The 21,106-nt window shown below is 44.3% G+C and overlaps 1 protein-coding gene and 1 long non-coding RNA gene across 3 annotated transcripts in view; one reads left to right on the forward strand and one right to left on the reverse strand.

Annotated features, from left to right (window-relative positions):
• Nucleotides 1–21,106, forward strand: part of SKAP1 (src kinase associated phosphoprotein 1) — a 489,215-nt gene that overhangs the window by 416,107 nt on the left and 52,002 nt on the right. For both annotated transcript variants that reach the window (XM_083147061.1, XM_083147060.1), the window contains exon 10: nucleotides 2,361–2,473. In XM_083147061.1, coding sequence (XP_083003187.1) covers nucleotides 2,361–2,473 — 113 coding nt within the window. The remainder of the gene's footprint in view (nucleotides 1–2,360; nucleotides 2,474–21,106) is intronic.
• The window catches only part of LOC146008123 (uncharacterized), a 60,191-nt gene that overhangs the window by 2,810 nt on the left and 36,275 nt on the right, over nucleotides 1–21,106 (reverse strand). The gene's annotated exons all lie outside the window — the stretch shown is intronic.

The following is a 21,106-nucleotide window of genomic DNA, read 5'->3' on the forward strand; positions in this document are numbered from 1 at the left end:
GGGTCGGGCTTAACACTGCAATGGTTTATGCCTATTCCTGGGCACTGTGTAATCAGTGCTGGCAATCCCCAGGGGATTGATTCAGCACATATATTACACATACATGATACCATGTATGTGTATACATGTTCGTAGTGATCCCCCACTGTACTCTTGATCGCCAGTGATGCGCTGCCAGGGACTCCAAGGGAATGCTTATTGAAAGGGTCTCTCAACGATTAACTCCTGTCGGATTGGTGGAATAGGACCGGAGGTGTGCACTACACATACCCCGGTAACCTTTTACAGAAAGGTGTTTTCAGTTATTTTGTTATCAAGATGCCAATTTCTCAATCAGCAGCTTCCTTAGCCAGCATACAGGTGGAGACTGCTCACTCTGGGACATGGCACCTTGACAACAAAACAACTCCAAGCTTTCTGAAAAGGAAGTCTGCTGGAAGACTTAACAATACCAAAAGGAAAGTAGTAAAAAAAATATATATATTTTTAAAAAATATTTCCTTTTTTCTTCTTTTTTTGCTAATGGTTCTGAGGGACTAATAATCACTAAATCTGATCACACAGGACGTTTGGAGTCACTGAACTGTGCGCTACAGTATAACCCAGAAACTTTGAGTTACTGTTATATAGATTTATGATTTAAAAAGTGTTTGATATATTTAAATTATTTTATTGAGATATGGTGGAGCTCTGAGTATATATATATATATATATATATATATATATATATATATATATATATATGGAGAGAGAGAGAGATTGTGTGCTGCTAAAGAGTGTTCCGCATGATACATATGGCATGCATGCCAGGGGTTGCTCACACTTACGGCATAGAAATCAGTCACTCTAATATGAATAAGAAATTTTGGTCACAAGTCGAAAGATTTGGTTTGGATTGGAGAATAATAGAGATCCTAAAATGAAGACATTTTATTAAAATATTGTTACAACATTATGGCAGGTAAATAGAATTGAGAAGGGGCTTAAACATTTCTCATATACAGGGTTTGTATAAAAAGTAATGAGACTGTACGTCGCAGCGTGCATGCTCCAGGCGGGTTTCGATGGAGGGGGAAGTCAGCCTACGAGCTTCCGTGCAGTTCGTATCATGGTTTTAGTGGACCCCTTTCCCTAGGCTCGGTTGAAGCTTAAAAATGCAATGTTCTATCGAACAGCGATACACCATTAAATTCTGTGTTGGACTTAGAAAATCGACTATGGGGACGTTAGCCATGATCCAAAAAGTGTTTGTGAGTGCAAGCCTATCAAAAGCTGCTGTTTCATGACAATGCAACAAGCCACACCAGCTTCGTAGTCAACGACTACCTGGCCCAGAACGGCATCGCAACACTTACCCAGCCCCCCTACAGTCCCGATCTGGCCCGGTTGACTTTCTTCTGTTCCCCTGTGTAAAGGCAGCCCTCTTAGGACACCTCCATGGGACTTTAGCAGAGGTCAAAGCAGCTTTGACGCGCTGCTTGGAGGACGTTCTGGAAAAGGACTTTCAAGGCGCTTTCCAAGATGGGCAAGAAGTGCATTGACGCAAAAGGGTCTAATTTTGAAGAATTTAAATTGATTGTAGCGATATCTTCAATAAATATTTTTTTCCCAATGTTGGTATTGTTACTTTTTATACAAACCCTGTAGAGGAAAGTACTCAAAATAAACTAAATATCCTGAAAAGATGATAGTCATATGCCTCCAGATGTGGCAAAAATCTTCTATTGCCATGATTTTTCTTAAAATTTTTTGGTAGTAGAGATTTAATATACACCATGGTTTATTTTTAATGTTTTACTTAAACTAAACTAAAGTAAATCAGATAAAATGCAGTAGAATCACAAATAAGTAGTCCTAAGGAACATAAAGTAGTTCTTACAATCTCAGGTTATTTTTATTGTTTCCAAATATGTCTGAAAGAGAATGCAGAGCTATCCTTATTTGTATCTATAGCAATGCTCAGACAAGAATACTAACAAACATTTGCTGGTTGGTAAGTGTAACAAACAGGAAAAGGGATGAAGGAGGTACAGTATTGTTATGAAAAACAGTGGTCAAGTAATGATATAGGGACTTTGCTGTAACCTACAACAACCAATAAGGTGTTTTTTTTAATGGAAGCATAGGCTAAACCAATGGATTGCAATACACGTATCAGCCAAACCAATTTTTGTGACCCTGGGGATGCAAAATACTGTATAAAAATGGAAAGCAGGCATTTTGCATTGCCTGCATCTGTTCTTTATAGCACTTAAGTATGTATATGGATACAGCACTGCAGAAATTGTTATTTATATCTATACATAGGAATGTTCTTTCTATTCATTTTAATATGTTTTTGTTTTCATATTTTTCACCAGGGGACTCGGTAATTAACTATGCAGATTATTACCAGGGACTCTGGAGCTGCAAGAGTGACAAGAATGATGAGCTGTCATTCCAGCGTGGAGACATCATCCGTATTCTAAGCAAGGTGAAATGGTCTGGAGAATGGAGTACAGTAGGGAGGGAAACTGGTTGGGTTATGGGACAAGGTGTTCCGTACAGCAGTACATTTATATTCATTTGCTTTTTGGGTTTAACATATTTACACATACTTAGGGGGGTATTAAATTGTTGTCGTGCACCCGCAGCCATCTCCCGACGGGGGAGATGGTTGCGGGCCCTGTTCAATGCTGTCTTCCCCGACAGCATTGAACAGGGTTTCACCGCAGAATGAGCCCAACATCACAAGCTGTCGGGCTCGTTCTGCCGAGAAAAGCCGGAAATAGGCAAACTCCTGGCCGGAGATTACGGGGGTAATATATGTTTGATCCATTAGGTATTTAAACATGGAATATAAAATGATTCCTTGATTTGTAATATTGGATTGAGATATATGAAAACCATGTTTCTAATATTTGTTTCAAACTCAGAAAATAGTTAAAGGTTTTCCTCACTGATCTTCGATCTTAATGATGAGCAGAAATGTGTTCACGGAGTTCAGAACATGAGAATCATGTAAGGGGCTCATACATATTGCAATATTGGCATTGAATTCACAAACTCCACACAGATAAGGTTTTGGTGCTGTGAGGCAGTAATGTTAACTTCCCACGCCAACAGTGCTGCCTCAAAAGCGTTTTTGTATAGATGATAGACAATGGGCAGTATTCAATGAGGCCAATTCGCCATGCCATGAATTTGTGCTATTTTCGCGTTGGAGGTGATTTTTTGTGTCAGAAAGTGAATCACCCTATTCAACGTGCACTTTTCGGCATCTTTCTAAGTGATTTTCGCCTTGTGTCACCGTGTAGCAAATCGCCATCTTTTCATGGTGAAGTGGAATGTGAACTTTTAAAATAAAGTTGTGGTTTTTTTTTTGTGTCAAAAAATCAGGAATTTTATTATGTGAAGGGGCATGCTATTTTTATTCATGTGCTTATAGCACATGAATATATATTTAATTAAAAAACCATATATATTTTTTACACATAACAGCCAGCAGGGGGCCGAGAGCCGCTCATTAGATATTCATATATTCACTGCTCCCGATCATTACATATGCAAGATCAAGAGCAGTGAATACCCGGTCCCCTGCTGGCTCTCCCTGGGGGCAGCTTGTGCAGCCTGGGTCCCGGGGAGCCCTCCTCCCCTCCACATACATTCTGGGGCAGGCAGGGAGACTTCCATCTCCCTGCCTGCCGCCGTCCCCCGGCTCCCTGCGGGACACCGCAAGGGTTAAGATTCGCCGTCAGGGGCAGAGAGTCCCTGCGGCATTGAATACTGGGACAGGGAGGGCTGGCAGCGAAGGCTCCAGCCCTCCGGAACGCGGCGACAGTGCAGCGAATCCTAAACAGGATTCGCTGCACGCCGCGATTATGTTCATTGAATACTGCCCACTGTCTAGGTCAACTAGGTTGAACACTAATGATTGACAGTGATTAAGTCGACACCTAAGAATAGTCAACAGTGGCAGAAGGTCGACACAATTTAAAGGTAGTCATGTACATGGTCGACACTCATAATGTTGACACAAGTTTTTCACTTTTTTTGTGTGACTATGTTAACATACAGTATGTCGACATGCGCTCGCCCTGCTTTGGGTACGGTGCATCACTGCGCTAGGAAAACTATTATAATCTAACTCTATGCCCACTTGGATGGTAAAGTATGAAACAAGTCATTTTTTTTCCCAGTTTTTTTTTAAAGCGGAAATCATTTACACCGCAAACTAAGTTTGATTCTGAAGTGTAAATGATTGGCGCTGTAAAAAAACCTGGAGATTTCTTACAAAGTCTCTCACTTTCTCAATCTCTCATCCTATTACATTTCACCCCTGGTCTTTTAGATCTGATGTAGAAAAAAAAAATAAAAGATTTGTGTTAAATTTTAATCTAGTAGCTACGCGCAACATTTTTTTAATTTTACTAGGATTTGATTAAAAACAAGTAAAAAGGCATGGACAACAATATTTAATTTACATACCTAGTTAAAGATGCACATAAAAATTGTGAGTAAAAAAGCAGTTTTGGCTTCTGCTGTCTCAAAATGAGCATGCTGTCTGATGACTTTGAATGGAATCATTATCCTGATAGATCTGCTCAGCATGCACGTCACTTAGCTAAATCTCAAGACACTTAGCCAACCATGTGATTTGCCAAATTAAACAGTAGTTCTCAGTGGACAGGCCAAACCAAAGGATTGCATGACATCTTTATTTTTCACTAGAATCTAATCAAGCAACAAGAACTTCTTTATCAATATCTGATATAGGAAAAACAAGTTCTTAAAATGTGTTGTAGAAACTAGTTTTGGTGGATCTTTGCTCATCAGTACCTTATCTAATCCAAGTAGAAGAGTCATGCTCACTAGAATGTGATCTACAGTATGAGTGCATTAGAAATAAGTACTGTAGTAGGGATTTATTATATATTCTGGCCTGGATTAAAATAAGCAATACATTGGTCTAGATCAGGGGTAGCCAACTCCAGTCCTTGAGAGTTACCAAAAGTTCACGTTTTTCAGCTTACCTCACAGGTACACCGGTGCACTTATTACTGACTGACACATTATAAGAGATCCACAGGTAGAGCTAAATACTTCACTTGTGATTCTGTGAGGAGACCTGGGAAATGTTAACTATTGGTAGCTCTCCCCCTGGTCTAGATGAAGTAAAGAAAGTGAATGCCTTTTTTTCTCTTTTATCTGATTATAATGAACAAGCAGAGCGTTGTCTTGAAACAAGTATTCGGGTCAGCAATGTCTTTTGCATATCTGCTTGGCAAGTAAGGAAGACTGAACAGAGGTTAGATACTTTATGCAGGGCCAATAATACACTAAGTGAAGCCCAGAGCAAGAATTTTCGTTGCCTCCAAACAGTGCCTTGAGTCACCTCTGATGTTTCCAGTCACTCCATAGTGCATGCTGAGTGGTTAATTATGATAAACTCATTTTGACCAGCTCTCATAAGGGACAGGAAGATGGTGAATATACGCAAACATTCTGGGAGAACTGCACTTTTTTTCGAGATTAGCGCATTCAGGCAGACTTGCTTCAGATACTTTGCTTTATACTTTATTATCAAAAAAGTACAATCTGGACTCTATACTTAAGAATGCCAGTTCATTTAGATTCTATATGAAAATAATTTGCAGAAAAGGCCTTTTTATTGAGTCCTTAGATAAAAGCATGGAGAGGAAACCGATCATTCATGTAACTTTTTTCCAGTTCGAAGCTTAACATATACATAAGCAAATCATTACATAGAACTTACTCAACAATGCACTAGCCTAGATGGTGGAGAATAGACTGTAGCTGCAGTAAAGAGAGCTATCTAAGGAGTGTATTTAATCCCGGGTCACGGCTGTTGGTCCGTCCCGACAGCTGTGACCCTGGCCTGTTTTTCGTTTTGCTCGACTGCAATTCGCGAGGCAGGATTCAATGTCCTGCCTGCTGATCGAACAGGGGGTGTGTCCACGTAAACGGCCATGGATTGTCAAGATCCCGCTGGGATCGCGTCAATTCACAGCCGTTCTATGCAAAAACGGGCCCAACAGTTTTTATAGTCGAGCCCATGCTGTCGATCTGCCTCTTCAATGCTGTCAGACAAGACAGCAATGAATAGGTGCCCACCGCTATTTCCCCCGTTGGAAATAGCAGTAGGGATTGAATACCCTCCTTAATGTAAAAGAATACCCGTTATTATTCTTAAATTACAAAGCTCCAGTATACTGTAGTTAGCACAGCAGTGTTCTGCCACTGTAGCTTTCATTATAAATTTAGCTTATATATTCCACATAGACAATCTTAAGGTCATTTATACCCTACACTTTTTAATTGAAATGGGAATACTTTTATATTTTCATTTTAATATTATATGTGATACCATATAATCTTATTTTGAGGTCAGTAGCAACAAGAGGCCACTTTAGGATCACACAAAAGGGCTGCCATCAGAAATTGTGGGGCCCTTTACAGATGAAACAGGGAGGGACCGCTTTATATCCCACCAACTTGTCAATTTCGGATTGAGATACAGATGAGGGAGGTGGTTTCAGAAGAACACATGGGTAGTGATGGGATCAGAGCTACACTTGGGGAGGTGGGGAGGTAGGGTTGTCATAGGCTTCCTGGCTCACCCTGCTCCAAAGAGTAATAGGCATGAGAGGCATGGGGTGAGAGGCATGCTTTGGTGCAAAAGGGGTAGAGGCACATATAGAAAACTTCGGTACTTATGTATTATCTGGGCTCCCATGTTAAATGCACCCCATTTTTTCATACCCCTACTATCCAACCATGCATGGAGTTGATTTTATATAGTGTGGCGATCCACCGTGCCCGAAGCGTGGCGAGTGTAGCGAGCCCCGCGAGGGGACGTGGTCTCATAAGAAAAACGGGAGTCCAGATATTACATAAGTACCAAAACTTCTTTGTTACTGTGGAAGCGGGGAGTATAGCAGGTAGGACAGGGGGGCAATGGGAGTAGGAGGATAGGAGCAGCAAAGTTGGGTGCAGGAAAAGGAAAAGCTAGTAGTCAGTTGATGAAAGCAGTCTCCTGACTGAAGCGTCTTCTCTTCCCTGCTATGTGAAGAGGCCCGGAGCCGATTCCTTGCTCCTATCTGAATTCCCTTTCTGCAGCTGCTGGCCTGTGTGCTGGCCACAATGACTGACAATGACAGGTGGAGGGGCTTACATTATGCCAGTGATCCTGCAAGCAAACTCGTTTGTACTCAAAGGCAGACATCTGCCTGAGAATAATAAGCAGTTCACATGGGCACTGTGTGACTCCTTCATGTATCATACACTTTTGCACTCCGCAGAATGGAATTCAGTCAGAATGCCGACATGGGCAAAAGTTTGACATACAAAATGTTGACATATAAAATATATATTTTTAAGGGTTAGACCAATAATAGTAGAAAAATACATACAGATGGAGCCGGGCTCCCTCTTGCTGGTGAATCGCCAGACTGTCTCCGCTGGCAATCCCCAGCAGCGAGGCGCTCCATCTGACTGAGACGCGCGTGCGTCTCACACGAACCTGTCCGTCTCCGCTTCAGGGAGACGGACAGGTTTAAGGGGGGGGTGCGGGGAGGCGGTGGGGACCCCGGGTGACTGCCGACAAGCCGGCGGGGACTCGGGGGAAGCGCCGTCGGAAGGGGACGCGCGCACATCTTGTGCGCGCGCGTCCCCTTTCGCAGATACAGATGGCGGCTGGCGATTCTGCTGCCATCCCCTGCAAAGACCAGCCCGGCTCCATCTGTATGTTAACATTCTGGTGTTGGCATTTCTGTTCAAGAGGGAAATAGCAGAAATTGTGAGCAAACGTTTGGAGCACCAATTGGTTGGTAAGAATCTAATTAATGGGCAATAAAGCAGTTCAATTATTAGTCTTATTGGGTATGAATGATGAGGATGCTTATTATTTCTGCTCATACCCTCCTGAGTTGGTGGGTAGAAACTGCATTTTCCTTATTGCACCCAGTACTTAAGATGGGTTTCGCTTCTTTGTGCATTTGGTAGCGGCAAGTACAATAAGTAATGGGCACCAAAACAGTTGGTTCTCCATCATCAATTCCTTTACTTAGCAGCTGGCAAAAAAAAACAAAAAACAGTTGAGTTGGAGACTAACATTAAATGGGTTGTTACAGTTATTACTTATAGATATGTTTGGGACCATTCAGAAGAGCTGGCAGCCATTTTTTGAGTTTGTGGTATAAAAAATATACACATTTTCACAGAAGCATTATTTTCAATCAGAGTTGCCTCGCTGCACCCACAAGTTTTGATTCAATATAATGGGTTTGTAAGAGAACACATATTCTTTTATTAGTATATTAACTTCTAGAGCTACAGTATATGTTGCCCAGCCTAATCAACATTGCCATATACACTAGTGGCAGGTGAGATTAACAGGAGTCATCAGTGGTGGAACTTGTGGGTGGTGAGCCCAGGTGAAAAAATCATTTGGGCACCCCAAACCAAGCATACAGTATGCAACACGGCAGTGGGTAACAGGAAGAGGCAGAGGGTGATATTTAATCTTGCCTGACAGCATTGAAGAGGCAGATTGACAGAATGAGCCCGACTTTAAAAGCGGTCGGGCCTGTTTTGCCAAGAACGGCTGTGAATTGTCGCGATCACAGCCGCATCTTGACAATCCATGGCCGTTTACGCGGACACCCCCCTTTTCTACGATGGGCTGGCGATTTGTGGTCAAGCAAAAACGAAAACGGGCCAAGGTCACGACTGTCAGGACAGACCGACAGTCATGACCCGGGATTGAATACCCCCGAGAGGGTTAGACAGAGGCAGAGTGTGACAGGGAGAAAGAGTAGGAGAAAGAAAGAGGGTGACAGCGGTAGCAGTGGCCCCGATGTGTTGCACCAATGGTAGTTCTGCCTCTGGGAACATACTTCCAGCTTAAATATAAGGATAAAAAGGTTTTAATTAGACCTTTAAGAATAACTTGTGTGTACAAGCTATTTTTAACCAAGGGAAACCCTTACAAATCTGTCTGCTTGTGGTGTTTTTATTTTAATTCTGTATATAGTTTATGGCAAGAACTAACTTTTAGAGATGTTTGATGTTACAACATAATCTAGATCTGTTTAATTTAACGGCACATGAGTTTCAGACGATTGACTGATAGCAAGCTGTAAAATCCGAGCTATGCTACACTAAGCCTGTCTGGGTGACTAATTCTACTATTCTATACCTGTTTGTCCTAATTCTTCAGGCCTGATTGTATGATGACACCACTTGATATACTGAGAATTAAATTAAAATGACTACAACTACTGCTGTTGCTTTAAAAATGTAAACGGTTTTGTTTTTTTCTTCATATAACTGCCATTTTGCTTGTCCTAAATTACAGATTATTATTACATTACATTTGCATACCTCCCAACCATCCCGATAATCGCGGGAACATCCCGATGCAATTTTTTACCTGTTCATAACCCCACTACCCACTACGCATGGAGTTGATTTTATATAGTGTGGCGAGCGCAGCGAGCCTCCGAGCCTGAAGCGTGGCAAGCGGACGCGGATTACTGTGCTCGCCACACTATATAAAATCAACTGCATGCGTAGTGGATAGTGGGGTTATGAACAGGTAAAAAATTGCATCGGATCGGCCGTTATCACATCCGATATATCGGCCGCCGTGAAACTAAACAAGTACCAAATTTGGTAATAGATGGGAGCAAATGACAAAGATTAATTTGCTCACAAACCCAGTAAAATGTACAAAAATATTCAGTTGATAGCCTTATGCTCTATTCGGTGTGGTTTTGCATCCAGATTTTGTGCTTCGTTCGGATCTCCTGCTAAAGGTGACCCAAAGTCTGGAAGTAAGTGGATAGAATAATCATGAGAGTTTGGTATGAGTGATGTTTTTTAATGTCAGATTTTTGAGATTCATTCGGGCTCTGTACCAACCAACACATGTTTTTGAGTAACCAACTGCTGAAGTCCAACATCACAATAACTGTTCAACTCTTGTTGAAATTCTTTGTATTCCCATAATAGCTTTTAGCATTCCTTGTCCCCTACTCTATTCGCACCTGGTAGCATCCTTTCTCAAATGGATTTACACTAAATAAAAATGATTACGGTATGTGTAATCCAGTACAATATTATCTGGCAGTGTTATCCGTTTGGTTATACATATGTGGTAACTTTAGAATAGCTGACTCATATTGCCTGTTATAGTTTATTGGTCAGCTTCACAACAACCTAGTTAATTGAACATATGACAAGATGCAGTGGGATATTAAACTGTGTAAGGGCTACTAGATTATTAGTTAATAAAGTCTTGGCATGCTTTCCTACCTCCAAACTTAAAATATATCTTCAGAGTCTATCTGACACTTAATGACCACCCTCCAATAATTTTTCGACTTTTTTCAGTTTTATCTTAAAATACTTCTCAATTTGGCATGTTTTCCATTATACATAATGTTAGTCAGTTCACCTAGAGGTATCAATAGCATGTGTCCTATATGTGACCACATGTATAACAGACTTAAATGTAATGAGATACCGGAACTGTCTTTATTACATGTGTCACTTTGTGTTTTGGATATAATTCATTGGATAAAAATGAATCTAGAAATACACTTTACCTTTTAAAGTGCAGTAGATGACTTAATGTGAGTGGTGTGCTAAATTTCCACTTTTTGTATTCGAAAGTTTCATGCACTTAACCCAATTGTTGAAGCAGATCTTGGCTTTTATGGTGGATGACCAAGCTCCTGTATACGTTCATGGGCCATAAAATTGACCACTTTCCTGGTTTTGTTGGCAGGTGCATTGTCATGATGGACATGGGCACCACAACATTAATATCTTGGACTGTGCCTGGAAATGGCTTCCAGCACTTGCGGTAGGCATTTTTTGGTGTACCAATTCCCAATGACCATGCCTGAATGGCAAGGTTGCTCCTTGACCAGTTTTGAGCACAAAAACAGCCACAACATGCTTGGCCATGCTGTGCTTACATGGGAACGTCTGTGATGACACACATCTGAGACCAACTGTTGTTTGGTCTCAGACTAAAAACTTTAGAACCAGCATTCATCACCACTAATGATCTCCCAGACAGAGTTTGAGTCACCCAAGCCGCCTCCTGCTTTTGAGTCAGCTGATTAGGCACCCAGTGTGTATAAACCATGCTCAGACCAAGCTTTTCATGGAGTATCAAGCAGGTGGATCCCCATGAGCTGCCCATGTCTTTCTCAAACTGGGCCACAATCACCCTAGCGTCAAACTCAACTATGGCCTGCATGGAAGCCAGTTGTTCTTGGTGATTGTGGACACAGGTCTTCTTCAGGAGACCATCTAATGTACCAAAGTTCAGCAAACCATTCAAACACAGTGGTTCAAGATGGTGTTATATCTAAAATATAACAGGATATTCAGTTGTATGCATTGATCAATGCATTTAAACCTGCAGCCCCCTCCACAGGACCCCACTTTTCTGCAGGGGGATCCCGTGGAGTGAGAGGTCTGGCACTCACACCTTCAATTTTGAATAACTGCACCCGGTGCTTCACATATATATATAGGTCAAGGAGCAGCACTCTCGGGATTTGTGAAAACAGAATACAGTACACATGTTTATCAGGTTTAATTTAATAAACCGAAACATAGAATTTACACTTGTGTACTGTATTCTGTTTTCACAAATCCTGAGAGTGCTGCTCCTTGACCTATGTGTGTGTGTGTGTGTGTGTGTGTGTATGTATGTATATATATATATATATATATATATATATATATTTTTTTTTATTATTATTATTTTTTTTTTTTTTACACAGACCAGCCAGCAGGGAGCCGGAGCCGAGCATGATCGGGTGTAGTGAATATAGCCTGTGCTGCCTGGCGCCCGGGGAGCCCACCTCCCCCCCACAAACGTTCTGGGGCAGGCAGGGAGACTTCCATCTCCCTGCCTGCCGCCGTCCGCCGCAGGAGTTTAAATTTGCCGGTCAGGGGCAGCGAGCCCCTGACTCGTTAAATACCGGAGCCGGCGAGGCTCCGGAACGCAGCGAGCAGTGGCGAATGTGCAGCGAATCCTAAACAGGATTCGCTGCATGTCGCCAGTATTCACATTGAATACTGCCCTATGTCTACTGCCTGGTACCCTTTAGCCTGCTCTGTAACAAGTGCCAGTGCACTCCCACTGCTGCTGGACTGTGAGATGGGACCCACCGGTGAACACTGCTGCAGACAGCTGAATCTCGTGAGTCTGACCCTCCAGTCTTCATCATAGTATGTAGCTGGAAGCATGCCAGTTCAGTGCAGGCTTAGACCCTGTAGTCCAGCTGGGAGTGCTATCTATATAATTCTGTAAATCATGTGTATCCCCCCCGCCCCTTTTTTTTTTTTATAGCGGGGCCATTAAACTCCAACTTGCCTCCAGGTGACTGGTATGAACTTACACCCTGCAGTGGGCATTATAACAGAATAAAAATATGGTAGCGATCCTTCTAGTACAGGTTGAGTATCCCGTATCCGAATATCCGTTATCCGAATTATTCCGAAAACCATACATTTCAGAAAGTGAACAAAAAAATTTTTTGGGCTAAAAACTTACTGGGGACATCTGTAACAGCACTAATGAGGGAATGATATGTAACTGGCACTATATATGTGCAAGACAGTGATTGCTTGGCATTTAAATTCAGTGCCTGAGATTGTACACAAACTTTGTTTCATGTTTTGAAACCATGTTTTATGCACAAATAAAATATATTTGTGTTTATTTCATGTGTTTGATGTATATGTACAACATAAATGCAAGATACCTCAAGATACATCATTGAAATATTAAAATATTCCGAAATACGGAATCATCCGTTATCCAAAATTCTCCTGGTCCCGAGCATTTTGGATAAGGGATACTCAACCTGTATCTAGCCAGGGCAGGAAGTTGTGGTACAACAGCGGGAAGAGTGCTTGATAACATGTACATAGTGCAATATTGATAATCATATTGAAAGAATATTCATCTTGCAACAAATAACTAGAGGATATATTTAAACATATTTTTAGCAATATCCTTTGATTGACAGCTGAGTGTGTGAAATTTTCGCTGGAATGAGCTTTAGTATTGGGGCATGACAAATGACAGTGATGCTAGATGAATCAGAGACACCATGCTCACATTCACACAGGATTAATGGTACCACATGTTCATATTTAATATACATGCCATTGCTTAGGCATGTACAGTATATAGACCAGTGAGCCTTACATCAGTAGTAGGGAAAATAATGGAAACACTATTAAAAGAAAGAATAGTGGAATATCTTAAATTAAACAACTTACATGATCCAAAACAGCATGCTTTTACTGCAGGGAGATCATGCCAAACAAGTCTCATTGACTTTTTTGACTCCGTGACCAAAATACTAGATGAAGGGGGGGCTGTAGATGTGGCATATCTAGACTTTAGTAAGGCATTTGACACTGTCCCACATCGCAGGCTGCTAAATAAACTTGAAAGTGTGGGATTGGATTATAAAACAATTAAATGGATAAGAACCTGGTTGCAGGATAGGAAACAGACAGTTGTAGTAAATAAAGTGCATTCTATGGAGGGACATGTTACCAGTGGAGTACCCCAGGGATCTGTACTTGGACCAGTGCTCTTTAATATCTTTGTTAGTGACATTGCAAATGGTATTGAAGGGAAAGTATGCCTTTTTGCAGATGATACAAAGATATGCAACAGAGTAGACACACCAGGAGGGGTAAATCAAATGACTGATGATCTAAGTAAACTTGAGAATTGGTCAAGAGAATGGCAACTACAGTTTAATGCTAAAAAATGCAAAATTATGCACTTGAGACTCAAAAACCCAAAGGCTCGATATAGTATCAAGGGTACTATAATGGAAACTACTGAGGAGGAAAGAGATCTAGGAGTCACTATTTCAAGTGACTTAAAGGCAGGGAGGCAATGTAACAAAGCAATGAGGAAGGCTAGTCAGATGCTTGGTTGCATAGGGAGAGGAATCAGTAGCAGAAAAAAAAATGTAGTAATGCCACTTTATAGGTCATTGGTACGACCTCATCTGGAATACTGTGTCCAGTTCTGGAGACCATATCTTCAGAAGGATATAAATATATTGGAGAGTGTACAAAGAAGGGCAACTAAAATGGTTCATGGCCTACATCACAAAACTTACCTGGATAGACTAAAAGATCTTAACATGTATAGTTTGGAGCAGAGAAGGGAAAGGGGGGACATGATAGAAATCTTCAAATATATCAAGGGTTTTAACATAGTACAGGTGGGAAATTTTCTTCAAAGGAAAACAAGTAATAAAACACGAGGACATGCACTGAAACTGGAGGGAGGTAGGTTCAGGGGAAATGTTAGAAAGAATTACTTCACAGAAAGGGTAGTGGATAAGTGGAATAGCCTCCCATCAGAGGTGGTAGAGGCTAAGACAGTAGAACAATTTAAACATGCTTGGGATAGGCATATGAATATCCTTACAAAGAAATAAGGATTAAAAAGGGTTGAGTTTACCTGAAGGGTAAAAAAAAGGGGCAGACTAGATGGGCCAAATGGTTCTTATCTGCTGTCAAATTCTATGTTTCTATGTTCATCCCTTTATCAACATTTACATTGTCTGTGTAAAAGTTTCATTTTTGAGTCAGTATTTCCAGGGATAGTCCTAAACATTCAGATGTGATGTATTAAGGTAAAGGTGTGTACAAATGGGTGACCATCATGGGTTGTCCAAAAAAAAAACTGTATAAATTCCATGATAGTGGAAAAATGTATAGGAGGAGTTTACAGATGGGAAAACTGGGAAAGGAATGGCCTTGATATCATGGAAAGTATTCACAATGTCAACATGCCCTTTAGGTTCAAAGCCCAACTAAATTCTGTATTGGAAACAATGTATACTACATAGCAGATGAAGGCACAAAAGGCAGAGCCGGCCTTAGGCATAGGCAAACTAGGCAATTGCCTAGGGCATTTGGAATGCCTAAGGGGCATCAGCAGCTTCTGCTGATTAAAATGATATGCAGCATGCCTATATTCTGTGTGTGAGTGAGGCTGTATCTGCATTTTAATCACCGGAAGCTCCCTGTGTGTGCTGGTCATAACAATGCAAATAAGACGAATGTTCAGCAATAAATGCACCCAACCTTAGCAGAACTGGCCAGGAGCTGCATGGCTTATTGAGTCAAGATGTATGAGGAAACATCTGAATCCAAGCAGAGGCAGAGGTCACAGTGTTAGCGGCTGTGCGAGTGCTGTCTGTGGGTGGGTTGGTTGTGCAATAGTGTTCGGCATATGTGTAAGGGGCATTATGTGTGTCATGTATAAATGCATTAATAATGTGCAACATATGACTACGGTAGGGCGTGGCTTGGCTGAGCATGTGAACGGTCGCGTTCTCACTGAGCTCCGCTAGATCCTGAATAAAATCCTGCAGACTGAGCCTTAAAAGTCACCCGGCTGCCCCACCAACCTGCCCAGGACGCCCTCCGGTACCGGCTGCAGTGAGCTGCTCCAGGATCCTCTCAGTGCTTGGCTGCGGGCGCGTCCATCTCCGCCTCGCTCCCTGTGAGCAGACCCCGCCGCCATCTTGGGACCGGAGCGCACGAGACCAGCGGCGTTCCCCGCAAGCGGCCGCCCCGGGAGAAGCCGCCAGCACACCGGCAGCACATCGCGGGCTTCCAGCCTCCTCCCGCCACAGCAGCACTGAACTGACCGGCACCTGGCTCCGACGCTCGCCCGTGCCTCGATCCCCCCGCCCGGCACACAGAGCCTGGAGGCGGCTGACGGGAAGAGGGGTCCTGTCGCCTCCCACACCTACATCCATCGGGAGGTGAGGGTCCCCTGGAGGCCCTGAATCGGGGTGAGTCGGGCCAGAGCGCCCATTATACATTTGGCGCCAAACGAGCGCGGGGAGAGGGGAGGCGGCGCCATCTTCCCCTGGTCTGGGGCTTAACTACACAGAGCTCCCCTCCAGGAGCTGTGGGCACGGAGAGCTGCAGGCTGTGTCCAGCCCTAGCCCTCTTCAATCCTCCTTATTAAGGGGAGAGGCGTGTTGGGTCTGGTGGCCCTGTCTGGTGGCCTTGTTGTAATATACTATCTGCACACAGACTGACAAGTTGCCCCCCCTGCCTCTACCTCCCCCCCAGACTCATATATAAGAGGCTATCTATTGCTGCACAACTTCTCCTATGAAACAAAACCAGCAGAGGGACTTGTGACAACCAGTGTGTGGGCTCCCCCCTCCTGTGCCTGCTACCTAAAGGTCACATCCTACCCCTTACCCTCCTAACTCATTAACTGCCTTGTACTTGCATCATATAATTCAACATAGTGCTTCTGGACTCTCTATTATCTTTGACCCAAGCCCCAGAACCCCCTGTGCCATGGGGAAAACGGGAGGTCCCTCCGCAGCAACTAGGCTGGAGAAATATGCTCGCGGCTCCCAGCCTCCTCCCCCAGCACAATCAACAAGCCGAGCTGAATCTCCAAAATCCCCGACCGCTGACGAAGACTCCCCCCCCACTGAGTCGGCTGCCCAGTCCACTCAGCAGATCCTACTAGCCATCTCGGCCACCGAGCAGAGAGTCATGGACAGAATCGGCCAGGTGCAATCCGACATCTCCCTTATTCGACATGATATGCAGAAGGTCCGAGAGCGGGTTGGGGAGGCTGAGCACAGAATATCCGACCTAGAAGACGTGACTAACCCCCTTAAGACAGCAGTGGCGGATCTCACTACGCAAATGGCAGCCGTCAAATCAAAAATTTCGGATATGGAGGGGCGCCTTCGTCGCAACAATGTGCGATTTGTTGGTATACCTGAAAGGGCGGAGGGCTCCTCCCCAGAGAAATTTCTCGAGAGGTGGTTATTAGAGATATTCTCCCCTGATGACTTCAGCCGGCAATTCACCGTAGAAAGGGCTCACCGACTACCCGCTGGAGCCCCACCACCGGGAGCCCCCCCACGCACCTTCATAGCCAGATTCTTACACTACAAGGACAGAGACGCAGTCCTCAGGCTGGCTCGAGAGAAGGGCCCTCTTAAAATTGATAACCAGGTGGTGGCGGCGTTCCCCGACTTTGCAGCAGACGTCCAGAAGACACGGGCCCAATTTCTGCAAGTGAAACGCAAGTTACGAGACCGACAGGTGCAGTATTCCATGCTGTTCCCGGCAAGGCTCAGGGTGGTGGCGGATGGTATCACCCACTTCTTCAATACTCCGCAGGAGGCGGAGCAGTGGCTGGACCGCAGACCACGACATCCGAACTGACCAGCACGCTTACTGTGAGCATAATTGATTTAGGACCCATAAATGGGGCATCTGTGGTGATCAGATTGTTATTACTAAAGTATAACCTTATGTACTTAGCTCAGGATGTACTATATTCTAGGGAGCTTGAAACATGTTAGGAAATTGCTATTTGTTTATAGGTGGTCGCTGATACCTATATATATACCCCCCTAGTTAGTACAGTTAGCGTTTTAATTGGGAAAGTTTAGTGTTAGCTGTTACAGGGATCCAAAGTATATCTAAGGTTAGGGAGGTATACAGGGAGGGTTAGGGAATTTGGGATGTGTATGTTTGTAGTATTTCTAATGCTTTTCTTTCTTTTCTTGTTTATTTTATGTTTTTTAAAAGTGACGATGTGCATGTGGCTAGGGTATCTTTGTTTGATCAGCTGTCTATACCGAAATCACTCTACTTTTGGGGTGGGGGCGGGTGACCGGGGGCCCCACGGGACTAACCAACATAGAGACGGGCTGTGGGTGAACCAGGCCTCTGTTAAATACCAGTCCCAGACAGACCGCAACCACTTACTCCGCCCAATGCGATGGCTACTTACCACCTTCCCGTATGACGGGAGAACTCCTTGCTTCCTGTCTTGTCCTCCCCTGACCTATGCCTCCCCCTAATGTGATGGCGGGGCTCCGCACACTCGGCTGGAATGTGAGGGGTCTTAATGACAGAGTCAAACGGGCACTTGTGCTCTCAGAGATTAAAAAACATGGGGCGGATATAGCCTGTCTGTCGGAAACACACCTTACGGGCACTAAAACTATGTCACTTAAAAAACCCTGGGTGGGACATATGTTCCACTCCACTTTCTCTAGTAATGCCAGAGGAGTCACAATCCTAATTAAAAAATCAATTAATTTCCACCTCACTCACCATCAAATTGACCAATATGGCCGATACATTTTCCTTAGGGCATCAGTTAACCATATCACTTTAAACATACTTGCAGTATACGTGCCCCCCCCATATAACAACGAGGTCCTTAAGAAGGCTGTGGCGTTCCTTACCTCTTTCCCCCCAGCCTCTACGATATGTATAGGAGACTTTAACAATATTCTCGATAAAAACCTCGACAGATGGACGGCTGCGGGCCGCCCTCCCTCTCCCTCTATTCCCACACCCACTCCATTTGCTAGACTGGTCAATGAACTTGACCTAGTTGACGCCTGGAGAAATAGAAACCCCACGCAAAGACAATTTTCATGTTTTTCCCCGGGTCATCAATCATTTTCTAGGATAGATCTGGTATTGGTGTCCCCGGACCTATTACCCAAAATTCTTATGGTGGAGTACCTCCGCAGGGGAATATCGGATCACTCCCCCTTATCCATTACGCTGGATATGCAACCCTCCCGTGGCGCTAGCACCTGGAGGCTCAATCCCTTCTGGCTCACACTATTAGCCGGTGATGGCGGGCTAGTGGGGGAGTGGTCTGCGTTCCATGAGGACAATGCTTCTTGCCAGAACCCGACTATTAAACACGAAACATTTAAAACAATCATCCGCGGTTCCCTCCTTAAGAGAATAGCCAATATTAAGAGGGTGGGTCGGGAGGAGGAGGCCAGGCTGGAGGAGGCGTGCACGGTGAGCGAGGCCGCATTCCTGGGTTCTGGTCTCCCCGAGGACGGTTTGAGATGGGAGGTGGCGCGTAAAATGTGGTCCGACTACCTATTAGATAAATCTAAACGTAAACTCCTTTTCTCGGCCCATGCTAAGTACTCCCAGTCTGATGTGGGAGGTAGTTATATGTCATACCTCTCCCGAGACGTGAGATCCTCCTGCTCCGTTCAAAAAATATGCGACACGCAAGGCACGGAGCACTTCACAACACCAGAGATCGCACAGGCCTTTTTGTCTTTCTACTCCTCATTATACTCGTCCCGAGCGGTATATTCGCCTCACCAGCTAGAACAATTCCTTTCGGAGATTAACATACCCTCTTTGACCCAACAGTCTACGGCCATACTTGAGTCTGATATCACCCCCAGTGAAATTGAGGCTGCCATAGCCTCGTTCCCCAATAACAAAGCCCCTGGTAGTGATGGTATACCAATAGAGGTATATAAAAAACACAAGGAATACTTTGTACCCTATCTTCTCCAGCTATATGATGACCTGAAACAGGGATGTGCCCTACCCCCGTCTATGGCAGAGGCGATTATAGTTGTGATCCCTAAACCCGGCAAGGACCCCTCCCTCCCAGACTCTTATCGCCCCATATCACTTCTCTCAACAGATGTGAAAATACTCGCCAAAATCCTAGCAACTAGACTCAACTCAGTGGTGACCACAGTGATAAATGAGGACCAATCTGGCTTCATGCCTGGCCGTTCCACCACCCGAAACCTTAGGAGACTCTACTGCCATATACAGGGGGGTGATGTAAGTGAGTCGGGGGCAGTGGTGGTGTCTCTGGATGCTGCCAAGGCCTTCGACTCTGTGGAGTGGGACTATCTGTGGGGGGTCCTGCGTAGATTTGCTTTTGGCCCTAAATTCATACAATGGGTGCGACTACTTTACTCTTCCCCGGTGGCTCGTATATCAGTCAATGGGTATGTTACGGAATCATTCCCCCTTGGTAGGGGCACTAGACAGGGTTGCCCCCTGTCGCCTGCCCTATTTGCCCTTGCTATCGAGCCCATGGCCATCATGCTCCGCGACTCCCCATTTGTCAGAGGCATCCCATTGGGAGGGCGTGAGGATGTTGTTTCATTATACGCCGATGACACCCTTCTCTTCCTAAGGGATGCAGGACCCTCCTTGGAGGGGATGCTGCAGATAATCCAGACCTTCGGGAACTTCTCGGGCCTCACGGTAAACTGGGAGAAGTCTAGTATCCTCCCCCTTTCGGGAGTAATACCAGAGAGGATACCAACCACCTCTCCACTGCAGTGGGTTCTCAAGTTTAAGTACTTGGGGGTCTGGATCACCCCTAAAATCCCAGATTTTATTGGACTCAACATTAATAAGGTTACTAATGACCTCAAAGCCAAAATTCACATATGGAAAAAGCTTCCCCTGATAGTCATGGGTAGAATCAATCTCATCAAAATGTCTATCCTCCCTAAATACCTGTATTTACTCCAGCACTCCCCGATATACATCCCTAAACATGTATTTATGTCCATAAACACTCTCATCTCCTCATTTGTGTGGGCTAACAAGCCACCTAGGATTGCGTTTAAAACCCTTACTAAACCACGGGGGGATGGGGGGCTGGGACTGCCTGATTTTCGACTCTACTACCTGGCAGCACAGCTAGCTCATATCTCGGACTGGATTATGGGAAGATCTGGTCTCACCTTTGAAGGATCATATGCCGAGTGTGTGGGATCCCGCCTCCCCCCTCTCCAATTCCTCCTCTCCTCTCCCCTCAGACCTTCCCTTCCCCCTCTCTTTAGGCAGGCGATGTTGGTTTGGCGACAGTCACACAAGATTTGCGGCTGGGGTGGAGTGGACGGGGACACCCCCTTATGGTTTAATAAAACCTACCCGGAGTTTGAACAACTCTCCTTAGATGGTTTCTGGTTGGGGGCGGGCCTGGTGTCGGTGACCCAATTGTACACTTCGGGAGTAATCAAGACGTTCCAACAGATCGCAGAAGAATTGCAAATCCCTAATAACTCCTTCTACCGCTATCTCCAACTTAGACATGCGGCTAGGGCCCAGTTTGGTGACTCCCCCCCCCCCTCACGGCCGACTCCCCAGTGAAGACCCTCCTTAAGAGCTTGGCCACCACAAAACAGGTCTCCACTATCTATAAGAGTATTGTGGGTCGAGCTGACGCCGATAGTCTTAC

Source organism: Crinia signifera, chromosome 6 (assembly GCF_055691185.1).
Source record: "Crinia signifera chromosome 6, ASM5569118v1, whole genome shotgun sequence".
NCBI lineage: Eukaryota > Metazoa > Chordata > Amphibia > Anura > Myobatrachidae > Crinia > Crinia signifera.